This window comes from Oncorhynchus keta, chromosome 28 (genome assembly GCF_023373465.1).
Source record: "Oncorhynchus keta strain PuntledgeMale-10-30-2019 chromosome 28, Oket_V2, whole genome shotgun sequence".
Classification (NCBI taxonomy): domain Eukaryota; kingdom Metazoa; phylum Chordata; class Actinopteri; order Salmoniformes; family Salmonidae; genus Oncorhynchus; species Oncorhynchus keta.
This window is the reverse complement of record NC_068448.1, coordinates 26257015-26274449: the sequence shown is the minus strand read 5'-3', so window position 1 is coordinate 26274449 and position 17435 is coordinate 26257015. Positions and strand designations below refer to the sequence as shown.

The following is a 17435-nucleotide window of genomic DNA, read 5'->3' as shown; positions in this document are numbered from 1 at the left end:
TAGGCGGTGTATTGAGGTGGGGTATTGAGACGCAGCCCATGCAACACCACTGTAGCTCAGCCACTTTACAACACAGGTGTGGAAGGGTGACGTAGGCGGTGTATTGAGGTGGGGTATTGAGACGCAGCCCATGCAACACCACTGTAGCTCAGCCACTTTACAACACAGGTGTGGAAGGGTGACGTAGGCGGTATATTGAGGTGGGGTATTGAGATGCAGCCCATGCAACAAAAACAAATATCTCAGCTGAAACCGACTCATTTTGATGGGGATTGTTTCATTGTGTTACTAAGACTGACACACGGGTACGTCAATATACTCTTAAGGATATTGTATAAACTGTACAAAGAACTTGCTTTGCACCAAACATGAAACATGATCACTGACCACGTATTATGCTGACGTTGCCACGGGAGCTGTAGAGTCAGTACTTTCTCTGAAGGGGAGAACTAGGACAGCAGCATTAGATGACTGGGAATTATTAAAGAGAAAATACAGGAAGTGGAGCTGGCCCTGATGGTGTCATTGGACCATGAAGAAGCCTTCACCAGGATCTCAACTCCTCTCCTCTATGTAGAAATCATCCCAGACTCCATTAGAACGATGTGAGGCATCTAGAAATGAAGATTTAATACACTTTGAATAATTAAAGTAGGCGAGATCAGTGGCCGGCTTGGATCCCTGAGCAGGGGGCTGCGCCTGGTAGAACCGAAGAGGGGGCAGCCTGGCACTCAGCTATCCCTGCCAGGGAGAGCTAGAGAAGAGTTTGTCCAGTGCCAGTCGCAGCACAGTGGGGAGAACCCATATCTAACGGCGGAAGCTGAGAGACCATGAGAAGGTACCGGCTTTCGCTAATTTAACATTGCAAAATAAGGTACAGTCTCAGACGTTTGTCCCATTCCGTAAGGCTGGCTGCAGTAGTGGTGGAGTTGGCTGGTCTGTTCTGAGCCGTGACATTGGGGATGGAGACAGCCAAAGTTGAGCAGGGCGGAGAGTTGGAGCCGGGGCTCTTTGGCAGGCCTTCTCCTCCCTCGCCTGTTCACAGTCTGTTTACTGTAGCGCTACTGAAGCTTACCAAGACGTCGTCGTTGGACACACTTCCTCTAGTGTGTGTGCATGCCTGTGTGTACTCACAGGAGAAATGCTTTCACAACATCAGAGAGACGAGAGAGCGAAGAGGGGGAAAAAAGCCAGATGAGACAGATTGTAAATTTGAGGGAAGGAAGGAATGATGCTTGGCAGACATGGCGGAGAGACAGGTGGCACTGAGGATGTCTGTCTAAATGCATGAATACAGTAACTTCAGAAACTATTGCATTTTTCCACATTTTGTTGTCTACTTCCTGAATTTAAAATGGATTCCATTTAGATTTCACTGGCCTACACACAATAACTCATCATGTCAAATTGGAATCATGTTTTTCCCCCAAAAATCCAAATGTATTAAAAATGAAAAGCTGAAATGCCTTGAGTCAATAAGTATTCAACCCAATTGTAAAGACAAGCCTAAATAAGTCCAGGACTAAAAATGTGCTTAACAAGTCACATAATAAGTTGCATGGACTCTCTCTCGTGATCTGTTTAACGACTACCTCATCTCTGTAACCAACAAAACACATACAATTATCTGTAAGGTCCCTCAGTCAAGCAGTGCATTTCAAACACTAATTCAACCACAAAGACCAGCGAAATGTACGACGCCTCGCAAAGAAGGGCACCTATTGTAGATGGGTAAAACAACAATCACTAATTATTCATTTGGAATGTGTATCAATGCACCCAGTTACAGGCGTCCTTCTTAACTCTATTGTTGGAGAGGAAGGAAACCAGTCAGGGATTTCACCATGCAAAAAAATATGGCAAAGCAATGAACTTTTTGTCATAAATACAAAGTATTATGTTTGAGGCAAATCCAATACAACATTACGGATTACCATTCCTCATATTTTTAAGCATAGTGGTGGCTGCATAATGGTATGGGTATGCTTGTAATAATTAAAGACTGGGGAGGTTTTCAGGATAAAAAATAAATGGAGCGAAGCACAAGCAAAATCAGAGAGAAAAACCTGGTTCAGTCTGCTTTCCACCAAACCCTGGGAGAATAATTCACCTTTCAGCAGGACAATAAGTTAAAACACAAAGGCAAATCTACACTGGAGTTTCTTACCACTGAGACAGTGAATGTTCCTGAGTGGCAGAGTTACAGTTTTGAATTACATCTGTTTGAAAATCTATTGCAAGATCTGAAAATGGTTGTCTAGCCATAATCAACAACCAATTCGACAGAGCTTGAAGAATTTTTTAAAGAATAATTGGCAAATGTTGCACAAACCAGGTGTGGAAAGCTCTTACCTAGAAAGACTCACAGCTGCAATCGATTCAAACATGTATTAACTTAGGGGGCTGAATACTTATCTAATGTTGTAATATTTCTCTAATTTTGACATTACAGAGTATTTTGTGCATATCGTTGACAAAAAAAAGACAATTAAATCCATTTGAATCCCACTTTGTGACATAACAAAAACGTACATACTTTATCAGACAGATATGCAACTCTATACATGCTATCTCATTACAATCAATGACAACATGCATACCAATGACAACTACCATATAAGAGTCAACCAAAGCTAGCCTAGCGTGTAATACTGTATCTTAATCAAAGGAAGTACACTAGGCCTATATTTTACCCCCCAGAGCAGTTAATGGGGGTGACAGGAGGAGAACAGAGATGCACATTACTTCACTCTGTCACTTTGATACATCTTCTAATTAGCAGCAGATAGACTAATGTTAGTTTATCCAGACTTCTCCATTTTTACATCTGTCCAGCCAAAGCTGCTCTAATGGTTATAAATTGGACAAGGAAAAGTATCACCCATTATTCCCTAATGGGTGATATAATACAGTGTAATTGAATGTAAGGAACTCCATAGGGACTTATGGTATAATCAGGTTTTGGATAAGTCGGAAGTTTACATACATCTTAGCCAAATACATTTAAACTCCGTTTTTCACAATTCCTGACATTTAATCCTAATAAAAATTCCCTGTCTTACATCAGTTAGGATCACCACTTCATTTTAAGAATGTGAAATGTCAGCATAATAGTAGAGAATGATTTATTTCAGCTTGTGTTTCTTTCATCACATTCCCATTGGGTCAGAAGTTTACATACACTCAATTAGTATTTGGTAGCATTGCCTTTAAATTGTTTAACTTGGGTCAAATGTTTAGAGTTGCCTTCCAAAAGCTTCCCACAGTAAGTTGGGTGAATTTTGGCCCATTCCTCCTGAAAGAGCTGGTGTAACTGAGTCAGGTTTGTAGGCCTCCTTGCTCGCACACACTTTTTCAGTTCTGCCCACAAATTTTCCATGGGATTGAGGTCAGAGCTTTGTGATGGCCACTCCAATACCTTGACTTTGTTGTCCTTAAGCCATTTTTCCACAACTTTGGAAGTATGCTTGGGGTCATTGTCCATTTGGAAGACCCATTTGAGACCAAGCTTGAACTTCCTGACTGATGTCTTGAGATGTTGCTTCAATATATCCACAAAATGTTCCCATCCTCATGATGCCATCTATTTTGTGAAGTGCACCAGTCCCTCCTGCAGCAAAGCACCCCCACAACATGATGCTGTCACCCCCATGCTTCACTGTTGGGATGGTGATCTTCGGCTTGCAAGCATCCCCTTTTTTCCTCCAAACATAACGATGGTCATCATGGCCAAACAGTTCTATTTTTGTTTCATCAGAGCAGAGGACATTTCTCCAAAAAAGTACAATCTTTGACCCCATGTGCAGTTGCAAACCATAGTCTGGCTTTTTGTATGGCTGTTTTGGAGCAGTGGCTTCTTCCTTGCTGAGCGGCCTTTCAGGTTATGTCGATATAGGACTCGGTCCTTTGCTGTTGTTCTGGGATTGATTTGCACTTTTCACACCTTCCACTCCTTCCTGAGCGGTATGACGGCTGTGTGGTCCGACGGTGTTCATACTTGCGTATTATTGTTTGTACAGATGAACGTGGTACCTTCAGGCATTTGGAAATTGCTCCCAAGGATGAACCAGACTTGTGGAGGTCTACAGTTTTTTCTGAGTTCTTGGCTGATTTCTTTTGATTTTCCCATGATGTCAAGCAAAGAGGCACTGATCTTGAAGATAGGCCTTGAAATACATCCACAGGTACACCTCCAATTGACTCAAATGATGTCAATTAGCCTATCCACAGCTTCTAAAGCCATGACATAATTTTCTGGAATTTTCCAAGTTGTTTAAAGGCTCAGTCAACTTAGTGTATATAAACTTCTGACCCACTGGAATTGTGATACAGTGAATCATACGCGTAATTGTAAACAATTGTTGGAAAAATGACTTGTGTCATGCACAAAGTAGATGTCCTAACCGACTTGCCAAAACTATAGTTTGTTGACAAGAAATTTGTGGAGTGGTTGAAAAACTAGTTTTAATGACTCCAACCTAAGTGTATGTAAACTTCCGACTTCAACGGTATGTATATTATATATCTCTTATCAGAGATTTGAACCTTTGACTGATCCCAATTCTGTACTGATTCCATCCCGATGTTGGAGACTGCTTCAAACTGACAGAGAGACAGACAGCCACTACCTCTACCAGACCAACAAACCCACAGCCACTGTCCATGACAACACATTAGTTTGTTTCAATGTTAGTTTGTTTGTTTGTTTATTCATTTCTCCTGATGGGTTTCTCAAGTGCGGCTTTACTCGAGCAATTTTCTGCCTGGTCGGATTTAATGTGTGCCTTTGTTTATCGTCTGTCGTGCGGATGCTGATTGATATACATTTGATTTGCAAATGTTACTCATTACATCGAGGACTTAGTTACAATGCTGGTGGACACACAACTATGAGAAATGCATTTATGCATATCAGTGGGCACAAAGATAACAGAGTGACTTGGCAAAAGAGCGATAATGGAATAAATCTTATTTACACATAATGTCAAAATGTTGCATACTTTTCCTTCCCACTCAAAACCCATAATCTATTGTTTCGTAAACATTTTGGGTTCAAGTGAACTCTTTCTGTTATCGACAACGGTGCATAAAAAGTCCATCAAAAAAGAAAGAAAATGGTGGCATGGGCATTGTGCAACATAACATAACGGCATCTGTGTGTAACACGCCTATTGAGATGGACTGGCCATGTAACCATGGTAACCTATGCACCAAAAGGAGAACATATCAGTGCTGTGAGTACAGAGTATGTGTGTGGTTTGGTTGGATTACAGCTCAGCTCAGGGGGAACAACAAGCTGTCCGATTGACTTTCAGCACCACGACTGATGCCATATTTAGTCTTCGATTTTGACCAACACCACAACACCAACACACTTCATTTTATCTGTTGTCGCTTAACTGTGCCCCCTTTACTCTACGCTCTGTTAGAGAGTTACTTCATTCCTTCACACAACCTTTCCCCCAAATCAGCCCCCCACAGCCCCGCCCCTCCACCACCTTGTATGAACGCATGCCAAATGCTCTTCTCTGAGATTAAACACTTTGCTGCGTTTTCCACTGGAGCTTTGCAAGCAGTGAGAAAGTGAGCATTGGTTTTTACAGTAACAGAATGTTAATCCTAAACTGGACTCAGGGGTAAACGTAATATAATAAACGTATCTCAGAGAAACTCCAATTAGTATGATATGTTACGTTTTGTATGGTTTGTATTCATTTGTGGATATCCATCATCCATTTCGATGACATGCTACGAATTACAATTCATATGATTGCAACTTGTACAATGAGTTATGAATTGCAATTCATACAATGTTATGAATTTGCGTATGATACACTATATACATATGATAGACGTATGATACACTATATACATATGATAGACGTATGATACACTATATACATATGATAGACGTATGATACACTATATACATATGATAGACGTATGATACGTGTAATAAACCATATATACAAAAGTATGTGGACACCTCCTCAAATTAGTGGATTTGGCTATTTCACCCACACCCATTGCTGACAGGTGTAAAACATTTTGCACACAGCCATGTAATCTCCATAGACAAACACTCGCAGTAGAATGGCCTTACTGAAGTGCTCAGTGACTTTCAACATGACACCATCATAGGATGCCACCTTTCAAACAAGTCAGTTTGTCAAATTTATGCCATGGTCAACTGCCACTGCTGTTATTGTGGAGTGGACACGTCTAGGAGCAACAACGGCTCAGCAGTGAAGTGGTAGGCCACACAAGCTCACAGAAGGGGACCGCTGAATGCTGAATCACGTATTGCAATTGCAACATTCACTACTGAGTCCCAAAATGCTTCTGGAAGCAACATCAGCACAATAACTGCTTGCCGGGAGCTTCATGCACGAGCAGCTGCACACAAGCCTAAGATCACCATGCACAATGCCAAGCATCGGCTGGAGTGTTGTAAAGCTGGACTAGTGGAAACACGTTCTCTGGAGTGATGAATCACGTTTCACCATCTGGTAGTCCAACAGGCGAAACAGGGTTTGGGGGATGCCAGGACAACGCTACCTGTTCAAATGCATAGTACCAACTATGAAGTTTGGTGGAGGAGGAATTATGGTCTGGGGCTTTGTTTCATGGTTCGGGCTAGGAGCCTTAGTTCCAGTGAAAGCAAAGCTTAACGCTACAGCATACAATGACATTCTAGACAATTCTGTGCTTCCAAAGTTGTGGCTACAGTTTGGGGAAGGCCCTTTCCTGTTTCATTGTGACAATGCACTGCGCACAAAGCGAGGTCCATACAGAAATGGTTTGTGGAGATCGGCGTGGAAGAACTTAACTGGCCTGCACAGAGCCCTTACCTCAACCCCATCAAACACCTTTGATCAATGGTTGGTTGAGATCGTTGTGGAAGAACTTGACTGGGATGAATTGGGAATGCCAACTGCGAGCCAGGCCTAATCGCCCAACATCAGTGCCCGACCTCACTAACGCTCTTGTGGCTGAATGGAAACAAGTCCTCCCAGCAATGCTCCGACATCAAGATGAAAGCCTTCCCAGAAGAGTAGAGGATGTTATAGCAGCAAAAGGGGGACTAACTCCATATTAATGTCCATGATTTTGGAATGAGATGTTCGAAGAGCAAGTGTCCACATACTTTTGGTCATGTAGTGTATGTTGTGCCTAACATTAGCTAGGTGGCTAACGTTAGCTAGGCTAGGGGTTAGGGGGTTAAGGTTAGGTTCAAGGTTAGGAGTTAGGTTAAAGGGTTAAGGTTAGGTTGAGCTAACATGCTAAGTAGTTGCAAAGTAGCTCAAAAGTAGTAAGAAGTTACAATTAGCTAAAATGCTAAAGTTGTCCGTGATGAAATTCGAACACACAACCTTTGGGTTGCAAGACATTCAGGTTAAACACCTACCCAACCACGCCAACCAGACACACTACTATCCTTCTAACATATCATCCTAATTTACTGTGTTATGTCTAGTCTATGAGACCAAGCTGTAAATATATGTAATGTCCTCTTAAAGTGAGAGAGAGAGCGCGAGAGAGAGAGAGAGAGAGAGAGAGAGAGACAGGGAGAGAGACAGGGAGAGAGAGAGAGAGAGAGAGAGAGAGAGAGAGAGAGAGAGAGAGAGAGAGAGAGAGAGAGAGAGACGGAGAGAGAGAGAGAGAGAGAGAGAGAGGGAGAGAGAGAGAGAGAGAGAGAGAGAGAGAGACAGAGAGAGAGAGAGAGACAGGGAGAGAGAGAGAGAGAGAGAGAGAGAGAGAGAGAGAGAGAGAGAGAGAAAAGAGAGAGAAAGAGAGCGAGAGAGAGAGAGAGAAGGAGAAGGAGAGAGAAAGGGGGAGAGAGGGAGAGGGGTTTGAAAGACGGGAAAAGTGCAAACTAGAGAGAGAGAGAAAGAAAGAGAGAGGGATATAGAAAGAGAGCGATATAGAAAGAGACAGAGAGAGACACACAGAGAGAGAGAGACACAGAGAGAGAGACACAGAGAGAGAGAGAGAGAGAGAGAGAGAGAGAGAGAGAGAGAGAGAGAGAGAGAGAGAGAGAGAGAGAGGGAGAGAGAGAGAGAGAGAGAGACAGGGAGAGAGAGAGAGAGAGAGAGACAGGGAGAGAGAGAGAGAGAGAGAGACGGAGAGAGAGAGAGAGAGAGAGAGAGAGAGAGAGAGAGAGAGAGAGAGAGAGAGAGAGAGAGAGAGAGAGAGAGAGAGAGAGAGAGAGAGAGAGAGAGCATGTACCGCGATAAAAGCCGTGGCCCTTAATTGGATTGAGGTAGGATATTTCATGACCAATTAATATCATAAATAAACCACAACGTAAGCCAGACGCACGGGAAAGGTGTTCCGCCAGCGAAGAGATAAGGAACCTACTCTGCCCGCAGCCAAGACAAACACATGTATACAGGTGCATTCCCAGATGCTCGAAGCACTGAACAGCAGAACCCGGTGTGTGAACAGATCAGGGTTTCACGCCCCCCCAGGTCACTTAATGGATGTAAATGTGAATTTACACTTTTAAATAGGTGATTGTCACAGGGATCAGTGGATTGGGAGATTAAGGTTTGGAGGGTGAAGGAGAATTAGTTTGTTTGTTATAGTTGGCGTGTGTGACTGAGTTTGTGATTTGTTTTGTACATTTTTGTACAGTGTGTATATGTGTTTGTGTGTGTGCGTGCGTGTGATGGAGTGTCAGTAAACAGTTCACTCTTCTACAACACCACAGAGCGTGCACTTTGTCTTGGCATTCCACGGTCAGGCCGGGAGAGAGAGAGAGGGAGAGAGAGAGGGAGAGAGAGAGGGGGAGAGAGAGAGAGCAGGGGATGAGATTGATATTGGTTTTCATGCAAATGCAACATTTGGAAATGTAGAACACGATACAATTTGCATAGTCATTCACCCTGGCCTGTTTATAAGTGCATAAATCCAGGACTGGTTTTTATTTAAACAGCTCCTGCTGAACCACTCATAGCTTCACTCTGAGGCCCAGGCATGGTGGGTCGACAATACCAAGAGCCCAGCTGGGGACTACTGGACATCAGCCAGCACGTGGATCACTCTCATCAACGGGGGGAAGTGTGTGTGTGAGTGTGTGTTCGTGCATGTTTGTGAAAGGTTTTACAGTGTATGAGTAGCTATGACACTGACTGGTGTCATCACTGTAATGTGTTGCTGAGGAGATGGTTGTTACACAGGGAGACCGTGTGCAGTATTTTGGGACAGAGGGGGGATCTCTCACCTCTGACACGTTCACCCGGCCCTCCTGGAAGGAGCAGTCGTTGGCGTTCTGAGTGCACATGTGGCGGTATTTACACCAGTGGCAGGGGAACGAGCCATTGACACATGACAGACACCTGCAAACAGAGAGACAGAGCGAGTGATTGAGTCACTGCATTGAATCTAAAACAAATAAGCAGAACAAAAACACATTCATACACTGTTTAAATGGCCGTCCTTGCCTAACAACCTCCTCTCAGTCTCACATATTTCTGTTCTAACCACTATCAACATCTATCTCCATGTTGAAGAGGTGAAAGAGAGGAGGAGGGACAGATACAAGGCTGATTAGGATGAGTGACTGTGGGCTATTCATCCTTTATCAACAGCTACTGAGAGGTAGACAGTGAAAGAGATGAAAACAGAAAGATAGACAGGAAGAGCGGAAACAGGTAAACAGGTAGATTAGATGAAAAGAGGGATGAGAGGAAGAAGGAGAAAAGTATATAGCTAGACTAAGTCGTTATATTGACCGACAGCACTGTCCTAATCAGATGTGTGACACTGTTTTCTACTCTAGAGTTAGGACGAATCTCATACGACTGAAGAAACAAGCTACGTGTCCTGTGGTCACACACATACACATCAACAACTGTATGATACACACATCAACAACTGTATGATACACACATCAACAACTGTATGATACACACACACACATACACATCAAACACTGTATGATACACACACACACATACACATCAAACACTGTATGATACACACATCAACAACATTTACATTACATTTAAGTCATTTAGCAGACGCTCTTATCCAGAGCGACTTACAAATTGGTGCATTCACCTTATGACATCCAGTAGAACAGTCACTTTACAATAGTGCATCTAAATCTTAAAGGGGGGTGGTGAGAAGGATTACTTATCCTATCCTAGGTATTCCTTAAAGAGGTGGGGTTTCAGGTCACACACATACACATCAACAACTGTATGATACACACATCAACAACTCTATGATACACACACACATACACATCAACAACTCTATGATACACACACACACATCAACAACTGTATGATACACACACACATACACATCAACAACTCTATGATACACACACACACATACACATCAACAACTGTATGATACACAAACACATACACATCAACAACTCTATGATACACACACACACATACACATCAACAACTCTATGATACACACACACATACACATCAACAACTGTATGATACACACACATACACATCAAACACTGTATGATACACACATCAACAACTGTATGATACACACATCAACAACTGTATGATACACACATCAACAACTGTATGATACACACACACACACACACATCAACAACTGTATGATACACACATCAACAACATACACATCAACAACTGTATGATACACACACACACATACACATCAACAACTGTATGATACACACATCAACAACTGTATGATACACACATCAACAACTGTATGATACACATACACACATCAACAACTATATGATACACACACACACACACATCAACAACTGTATGATACACACACACATCAACAACTATATGATACACATACACACATCAACAACTGTATGCTACACACACACATCAACAACTATATGATACACATACACACATCAACAACTCTATGATACACACACACACATACACATCAACAACTCTATGATACACACACACATACACATCAAACACTGTATGATACACACATCAACAACTGTATGATACACACATCAACAACTGTATGATACACACATCAACAACTGTATGATACACACTTCAACAACTGTATGATACACACACACATACACATCAACAACTGTATGATACACACAACAACTATATGATACAACTGTATGATACACACACACATCAACAACTGTATGATACACACATCAACAACATCAACAACATCAACAACTGTATGATACACACACACATCAACAACTATATGATACACACACACACATCAACAACTGTATGATACACACACACATCAACAACTATATGATACACATACACAAACAACTGTATGATACACACACACATCAACAACTATATGATACACACATCAAACAACTGTATGATACACACACACATCAACAACTATATGATACACACACACATCAACAACTACACATCAACAACTATATGATACACACACAACAACTATCAACAACTGTATGATACACACACACATCAACAACTATATGATACACACACATCAACAACTGTATGATACACACACACATCAACAACTATATGATACACACACACAACAACTATCAACAACTGTATGATACACACACACACACATCAACAACTGTATGATACACACACACATCAACAACTATATGATACACACACACACACACATCAACAACTGTATGATACACACATACACATCAACAACTGTATGATACACACATCAACAACTGTATGATACACACACACACACATCAACAACTGTATGATACACACACACATCAACAACTATATGATACACACATACACATCAACAACTGTATGATACACACACACATACACATCAACAACTGTATGATACACACACACATACACATCAACAACTGTATGATACACACATACACATCAACAACTGTATGATACACACACACATCAACAACTATATGATACACACACACATCAACAACTATATGATACACACACACATCAACAACTATATGATACACACACACATCAACAACTATATGATACACACATACACATCAACAACTGTATGATACACACATCAACAACTGTATGATACACACACACATACACAACTGTATGATACACACATACACATCAACAACTGTATGATACACACATACACATCAACAACTGTATGATACACACACACATCAACAACTATATGATACACACATACACATCAACAACTATATGATACACACATACACATCAACAACTGTATGATACACACATCAACAACTGTATGATACACATACACATCAACAACTATATGATACACACATCAACAACTCTATGATACACACACATACACATCAACAACTGTATGATACACACATCAACAACTGTATGATACACACACACATCAACAACTATATGATACACATACACACATCAACAACTGTATGCTACACACACACATCAACAACTATATGATACACATACACACATCAACAACTGTATGATACACACATCAACAACTGTATGATACACACACATACACATCAACAACTGTATGATACACACACACATCAACAACTATATGATACACACACACACATCGACAACTGTATGATACACACACACATCAACAACTATATGATACACACACACACATCAACAACTGTATGCTACACACACACACATCAACAACTATATGATACACACATACACATCAACAACTGTATGATACACACACACACACACACATCAACAACTGTATGATACACACACACATCAACAACTATATGATACACACACATCAACAACTGTATGCTACACACACACATCAACAACTATATGATACACACACACACATCAACAACTGTATGATACACACACACATACACATCAACAACTGTATGATACACACACACATCAACAACTATATGATACACACACACACATCAACAACTGTATGATACACACACACACACACACATCAACAACTGTATGATACACACATACACATCAACAACTGTATGATACACACATCAACAACTGTATGATACACACACACACACACATCAACAACTGTATGATACACACACACATCAACAACTATATGATACACACATACACATCAACAACTGTATGATACACACACACATACACATCAACAACTGTATGATACACACACACATACACATCAACAACTGTATGATACACACATACACATCAACAACTGTATGATACACACACACATCAACAACTATATGATACACACATACACATCAACAACTGTATGATACACACATCAACAACTGTATGATACACACACACATACACATCAACAACTGTATGATACACACATACACATCAACAACTGTATGATACACACATACACATCAACAACTGTATGATACACACACACATCAACAACTATATGATACACACATACACATCAACAACTATATGATACACACATACACATCAACAACTGTATGATACACACACACATCAACAACTATATGATACACATACACATCAACAACTATATGATACACACACACATCAACAACTATATGATACACATACACATCAACAACTATATGATACACACACACACATCAACAACTATATGATACACACATACACATCAACAACTGTATGATACACACACACACATCAAAAACTATATGATACACACACACATCAACAACTATATGATACACACACACACACATCAACAACTGTATGATACACACATCAACAACTGTATGATACACACTTCAATAACTGTATGATACACACACACATACACATCAACAACTGTATGATACACACACACATACACATCAACAACTGTATGATACACACACACACACATCAACAACTGTATGATACACACACATACACATCAACAACTGTATGATACACACATACACATCAACAACTACTGTTGTTCAGGTTAGTTATCATTGTTTTAGTTCACAATGGAGCCCCTAGATCCACTCTGCATACCCCTGTTACCTCCTTTGTCCCACCCCCACACATACGGTGACCTCACCCATTACAACCAGCATGTCCAGAGATACAACCTCTCTCATCATCACCCAGTGCCTGGGCTTACCTCCGCTGTACCCGCACCCCACCATACCCCTGTCTGTGCATTATGCCCTGAATATATTCTACCATGCCCAGAAACCTGCTCCTCTTATCCTCTGCCCCCAACGCTCTAGGCGACCAGTTTTGATAGCCTTTAGCCGCACCCTCATACTACTCCTTCTCTGTTCCGCGGGTGATGTGGAGGTAAACCCAGGCCCTGCATGTCCCCAGGTACCCTCATTTGTTGACTTCTGTGATCGAAAAGTCTTGGTTTTATGCATGTCAACATCAGAAGCCTCCTCCCTAAGTTTGTTTTACTCACTGCTTTAGCACACTCTGCTAACCCTGATGTCCTTGCCGTGTCTGAATCCTGGCTCAGGAAGGCCACCAAAAATTCAGAGATTTCCATACCCAACTATAACATCTTCCGTCAAGATAGAACTGCCAAAGGGGGCGGAGTCGCAGTCTACTGCAGAGATAGCCTGCAAAGTAATGTCATACTTTCCAGGTCCATACCCAAACAGTTTGAACTACTAATTTTGAAAATTATTCTCTCCAGAAACAAATCTCTCACTGTTGCCGCCTGCTACCGACCCCCGTCAGCTCCCAGCTGTGCCCTGGACACCATTTGTGAATTGATCGCCCCCCATCTAGCTTCAGAGTTTGTTCTGTTAGGTGACCTAAACTGGGATATGCTTAACACCCCGGCAGTCCTACAATCTAAGCTAGATGCCCTCAATCTCACTCAAATCATCAAGGAACCCACCAGGTACAACCCTAACTCTGTAAACAAGGGCACCCTCATAGACGCCATCCTGACCAACTGGCCCTCCAAATATACCTCCGCTGTCTTCAACCAGGATCTCAGCGATCACTGCCTCATCGCCTGTATCCGCCACGGAGCCGCAGTCAAACGACCACCCTCATCACTGTCAAACGCTCCCTAAAACACTTCTGTGAGCAGGCCTTTCTAATCGACCTGGCCCGTGTATCCTGGAAGGACATTGACCTCATCCCGTCAGTTGAGGATGCCTGGTCATTTTTTAAAAGTAACTTCCTCACCATTTTAGATAAGCATGCTCCGTTCAAAAATGCAGAACCAAGAACAGATACAGCCCTTGGTTCACTCCAGACCTGACTGCCCTCGACCAGCACAAAAACATCCTGTGGCGGACTGCAATAGCATCAAATAGCCCCGTGATATGCAACTGTTCAGGGAAGTCAGGAACCAATACACGCAGTCAGTCAGGAAAGCTAAGGCCAGCTTCTTCAGGCAGAAGTTTGCATCCTGTAGCTCCAACTCCAAAAAGTTCTGGGACACTGTGAAGTCCATGGAGAACAAGAGCACCTCCTCCCAGCTGCCCACTGCACTGAGGCTAGGAAACACGGTCTCCACCGATAAATCCATGATTATCGAAAACTTCAATAAGCACTTCTCAACGGCTGGCCATGCCTTCCGCCTGGCTACTCCATCCTCGGCCAACAGCTCCGCCCCCCGTAGTTCCTCACCCAAGCCTCTCCAGGTTCTCCTTTACCCAAATCCAGATAGCAGATGTTCTGAAAGAGCTGCAAAACCTGGACCCGTACAAATCAGCTGGGCTTGACAATCTGGACCCGCTATTTCTGAAACTATCTGCCGCCATTGTCGCAACCCCTATTACCAGCCTGTTCAACCTCTCTTTCATATCGTCTGAGATCCCCAAGGATTGAAAGCTGCCGCAGTCATCCCCTCTTCAAAGGGGGAGACACCCTGGACCCAAACTGCTATAGACCTATATCTATCCTGCCCTGCCTATCTAAGGTCTTCGAAAGCCAAGTCAACAAACAGATCACTGACCATCTCGAATCCCACCGTACCTTCTCCGCTGTGCAATCTGGTTTCCGAGCCGGTCACGGGTGCACCTCAGCCACACTCAAGGTACTAAATGATATCATAACCGCCATCGATAAAAGACAGTACTGTGCAGCCGTCTTCATCGACCTCGCCAAGGCTTTCGACTCTGTCAATCACCAAATTCTTATCGGCAGACTCAACAGCCTCGGTTTTTCGGATGACTGCCTTGCCTGGTTCACCAATTACTTTGCAGACAGAGTTCAGTGTGTCAAATCAGAGGGCATGCTGTCCGGTCCTCTGGCAGTCTCTATGGGGGTACCACAGGGTTCAATTCTCGGGCCGACTCTTTTCTCTGTATATATCAATGATGTTGCTCTTGCTGCGGGCGACTCCCTGATCCACCTCTACGCAGACGACACCATTCTATATACTTTCGGCCCGTCATTGGACACTGTGCTATCAAACCTCCAAACGAGCTTCAATGCCATACAGCACTCCTTCCGTGGCCTCCAACTGCTCTTAAACGCGAGTAAAACCAAATGCATGCTTTTCAACCGATCGCTGCCTGCACCCGCATGCCCGACTAGCATCACCACCCTGGATGGTTCCAACCTTGAATATGTGGACATCTATAAGTACCTAGGTGTCTGGCTAGACTGCAAACTCTCCTTCCAGACTCACATCAAACATCTCCAATCAAAAATCAAATCCAGAGTCGGCTTTCTATTCCGCAACAAAGCCTCCTTCACTCACGCTGCCAAGCTTACCCTAGTAAAACTGACTATCCTACCGATCCTCGACTTCGGCGATGTCATCTACAAAATGGCTTCCAACACTCTACTCAGCAAACTGGATGCAGTCTATCACAGTGCCATCCGTTTTGTCACTAAAGCACCTTATACCACCCACCACTGCGACTTGTATGCTCTAGTCGGCTGGCCCTCACTACATATTCGTCGCCAGACCCACTGGCTCCAGGTCATCTACAAGTCCATGCTAGGTAAAGCCCGCCTTATCTCAGTTCACTGGTCACGATGGCAACACCCATCCGTAGCACGCGCTCCAGCAGGTGTATCTCACTGATCATCCCTAAGGCCAACACCTCATTTGGCCGCCTTCGTTCCAGTACTCTGCTGCCTGTGACTGGAACGAATTGCAAAAATCGCTGAAGTTGGAGACTTTATCTCCCTCTCCAACTTCAAACATCAGCTATCCGAGCAGCTAACCGATCGCTGCAGCTGTACATAGTCTATAGGTAAATAGCTCACCCTTTTTCACCTACCTCATTCCCATACTGTTTTTATACTGTTTTTATTTATTTACTTTTCTGCTCTTTGCACACCAATATCTCTACCTGTACATGCCCATCTGATCATTTATCACTCCAGTGTTAATCTGCAAAATTGTATTATTCGCCTACCTCCTCATGCCTTTTGCACACATTGTATATAGACTGCCCATTTTTTTCTACTGTGTTATTGACTTGCTAATTGTTTACTCCATGTGTAACTCTGTGTTGTCTGTTCACACTGCTATGCTTTATCTTGGCCAGGTCGCAGTTGCAA

General features: G+C 42.6%; 1 protein-coding gene across 2 annotated transcripts in view; it reads right to left on the bottom strand.

The window, feature by feature from the left end:
- LOC118360565 (plexin-A1-like) overlaps nucleotides 1-17435 on the bottom strand; it is a 320507-nt gene that overhangs the window by 94106 nt on the left and 208966 nt on the right. For both annotated transcript variants that reach the window (XM_052485217.1, XM_052485218.1), the window contains exon 9: nucleotides 9227-9341. In XM_052485217.1, coding sequence (XP_052341177.1) covers nucleotides 9227-9341 — 115 coding nt within the window. The remainder of the gene's footprint in view (nucleotides 1-9226; nucleotides 9342-17435) is intronic.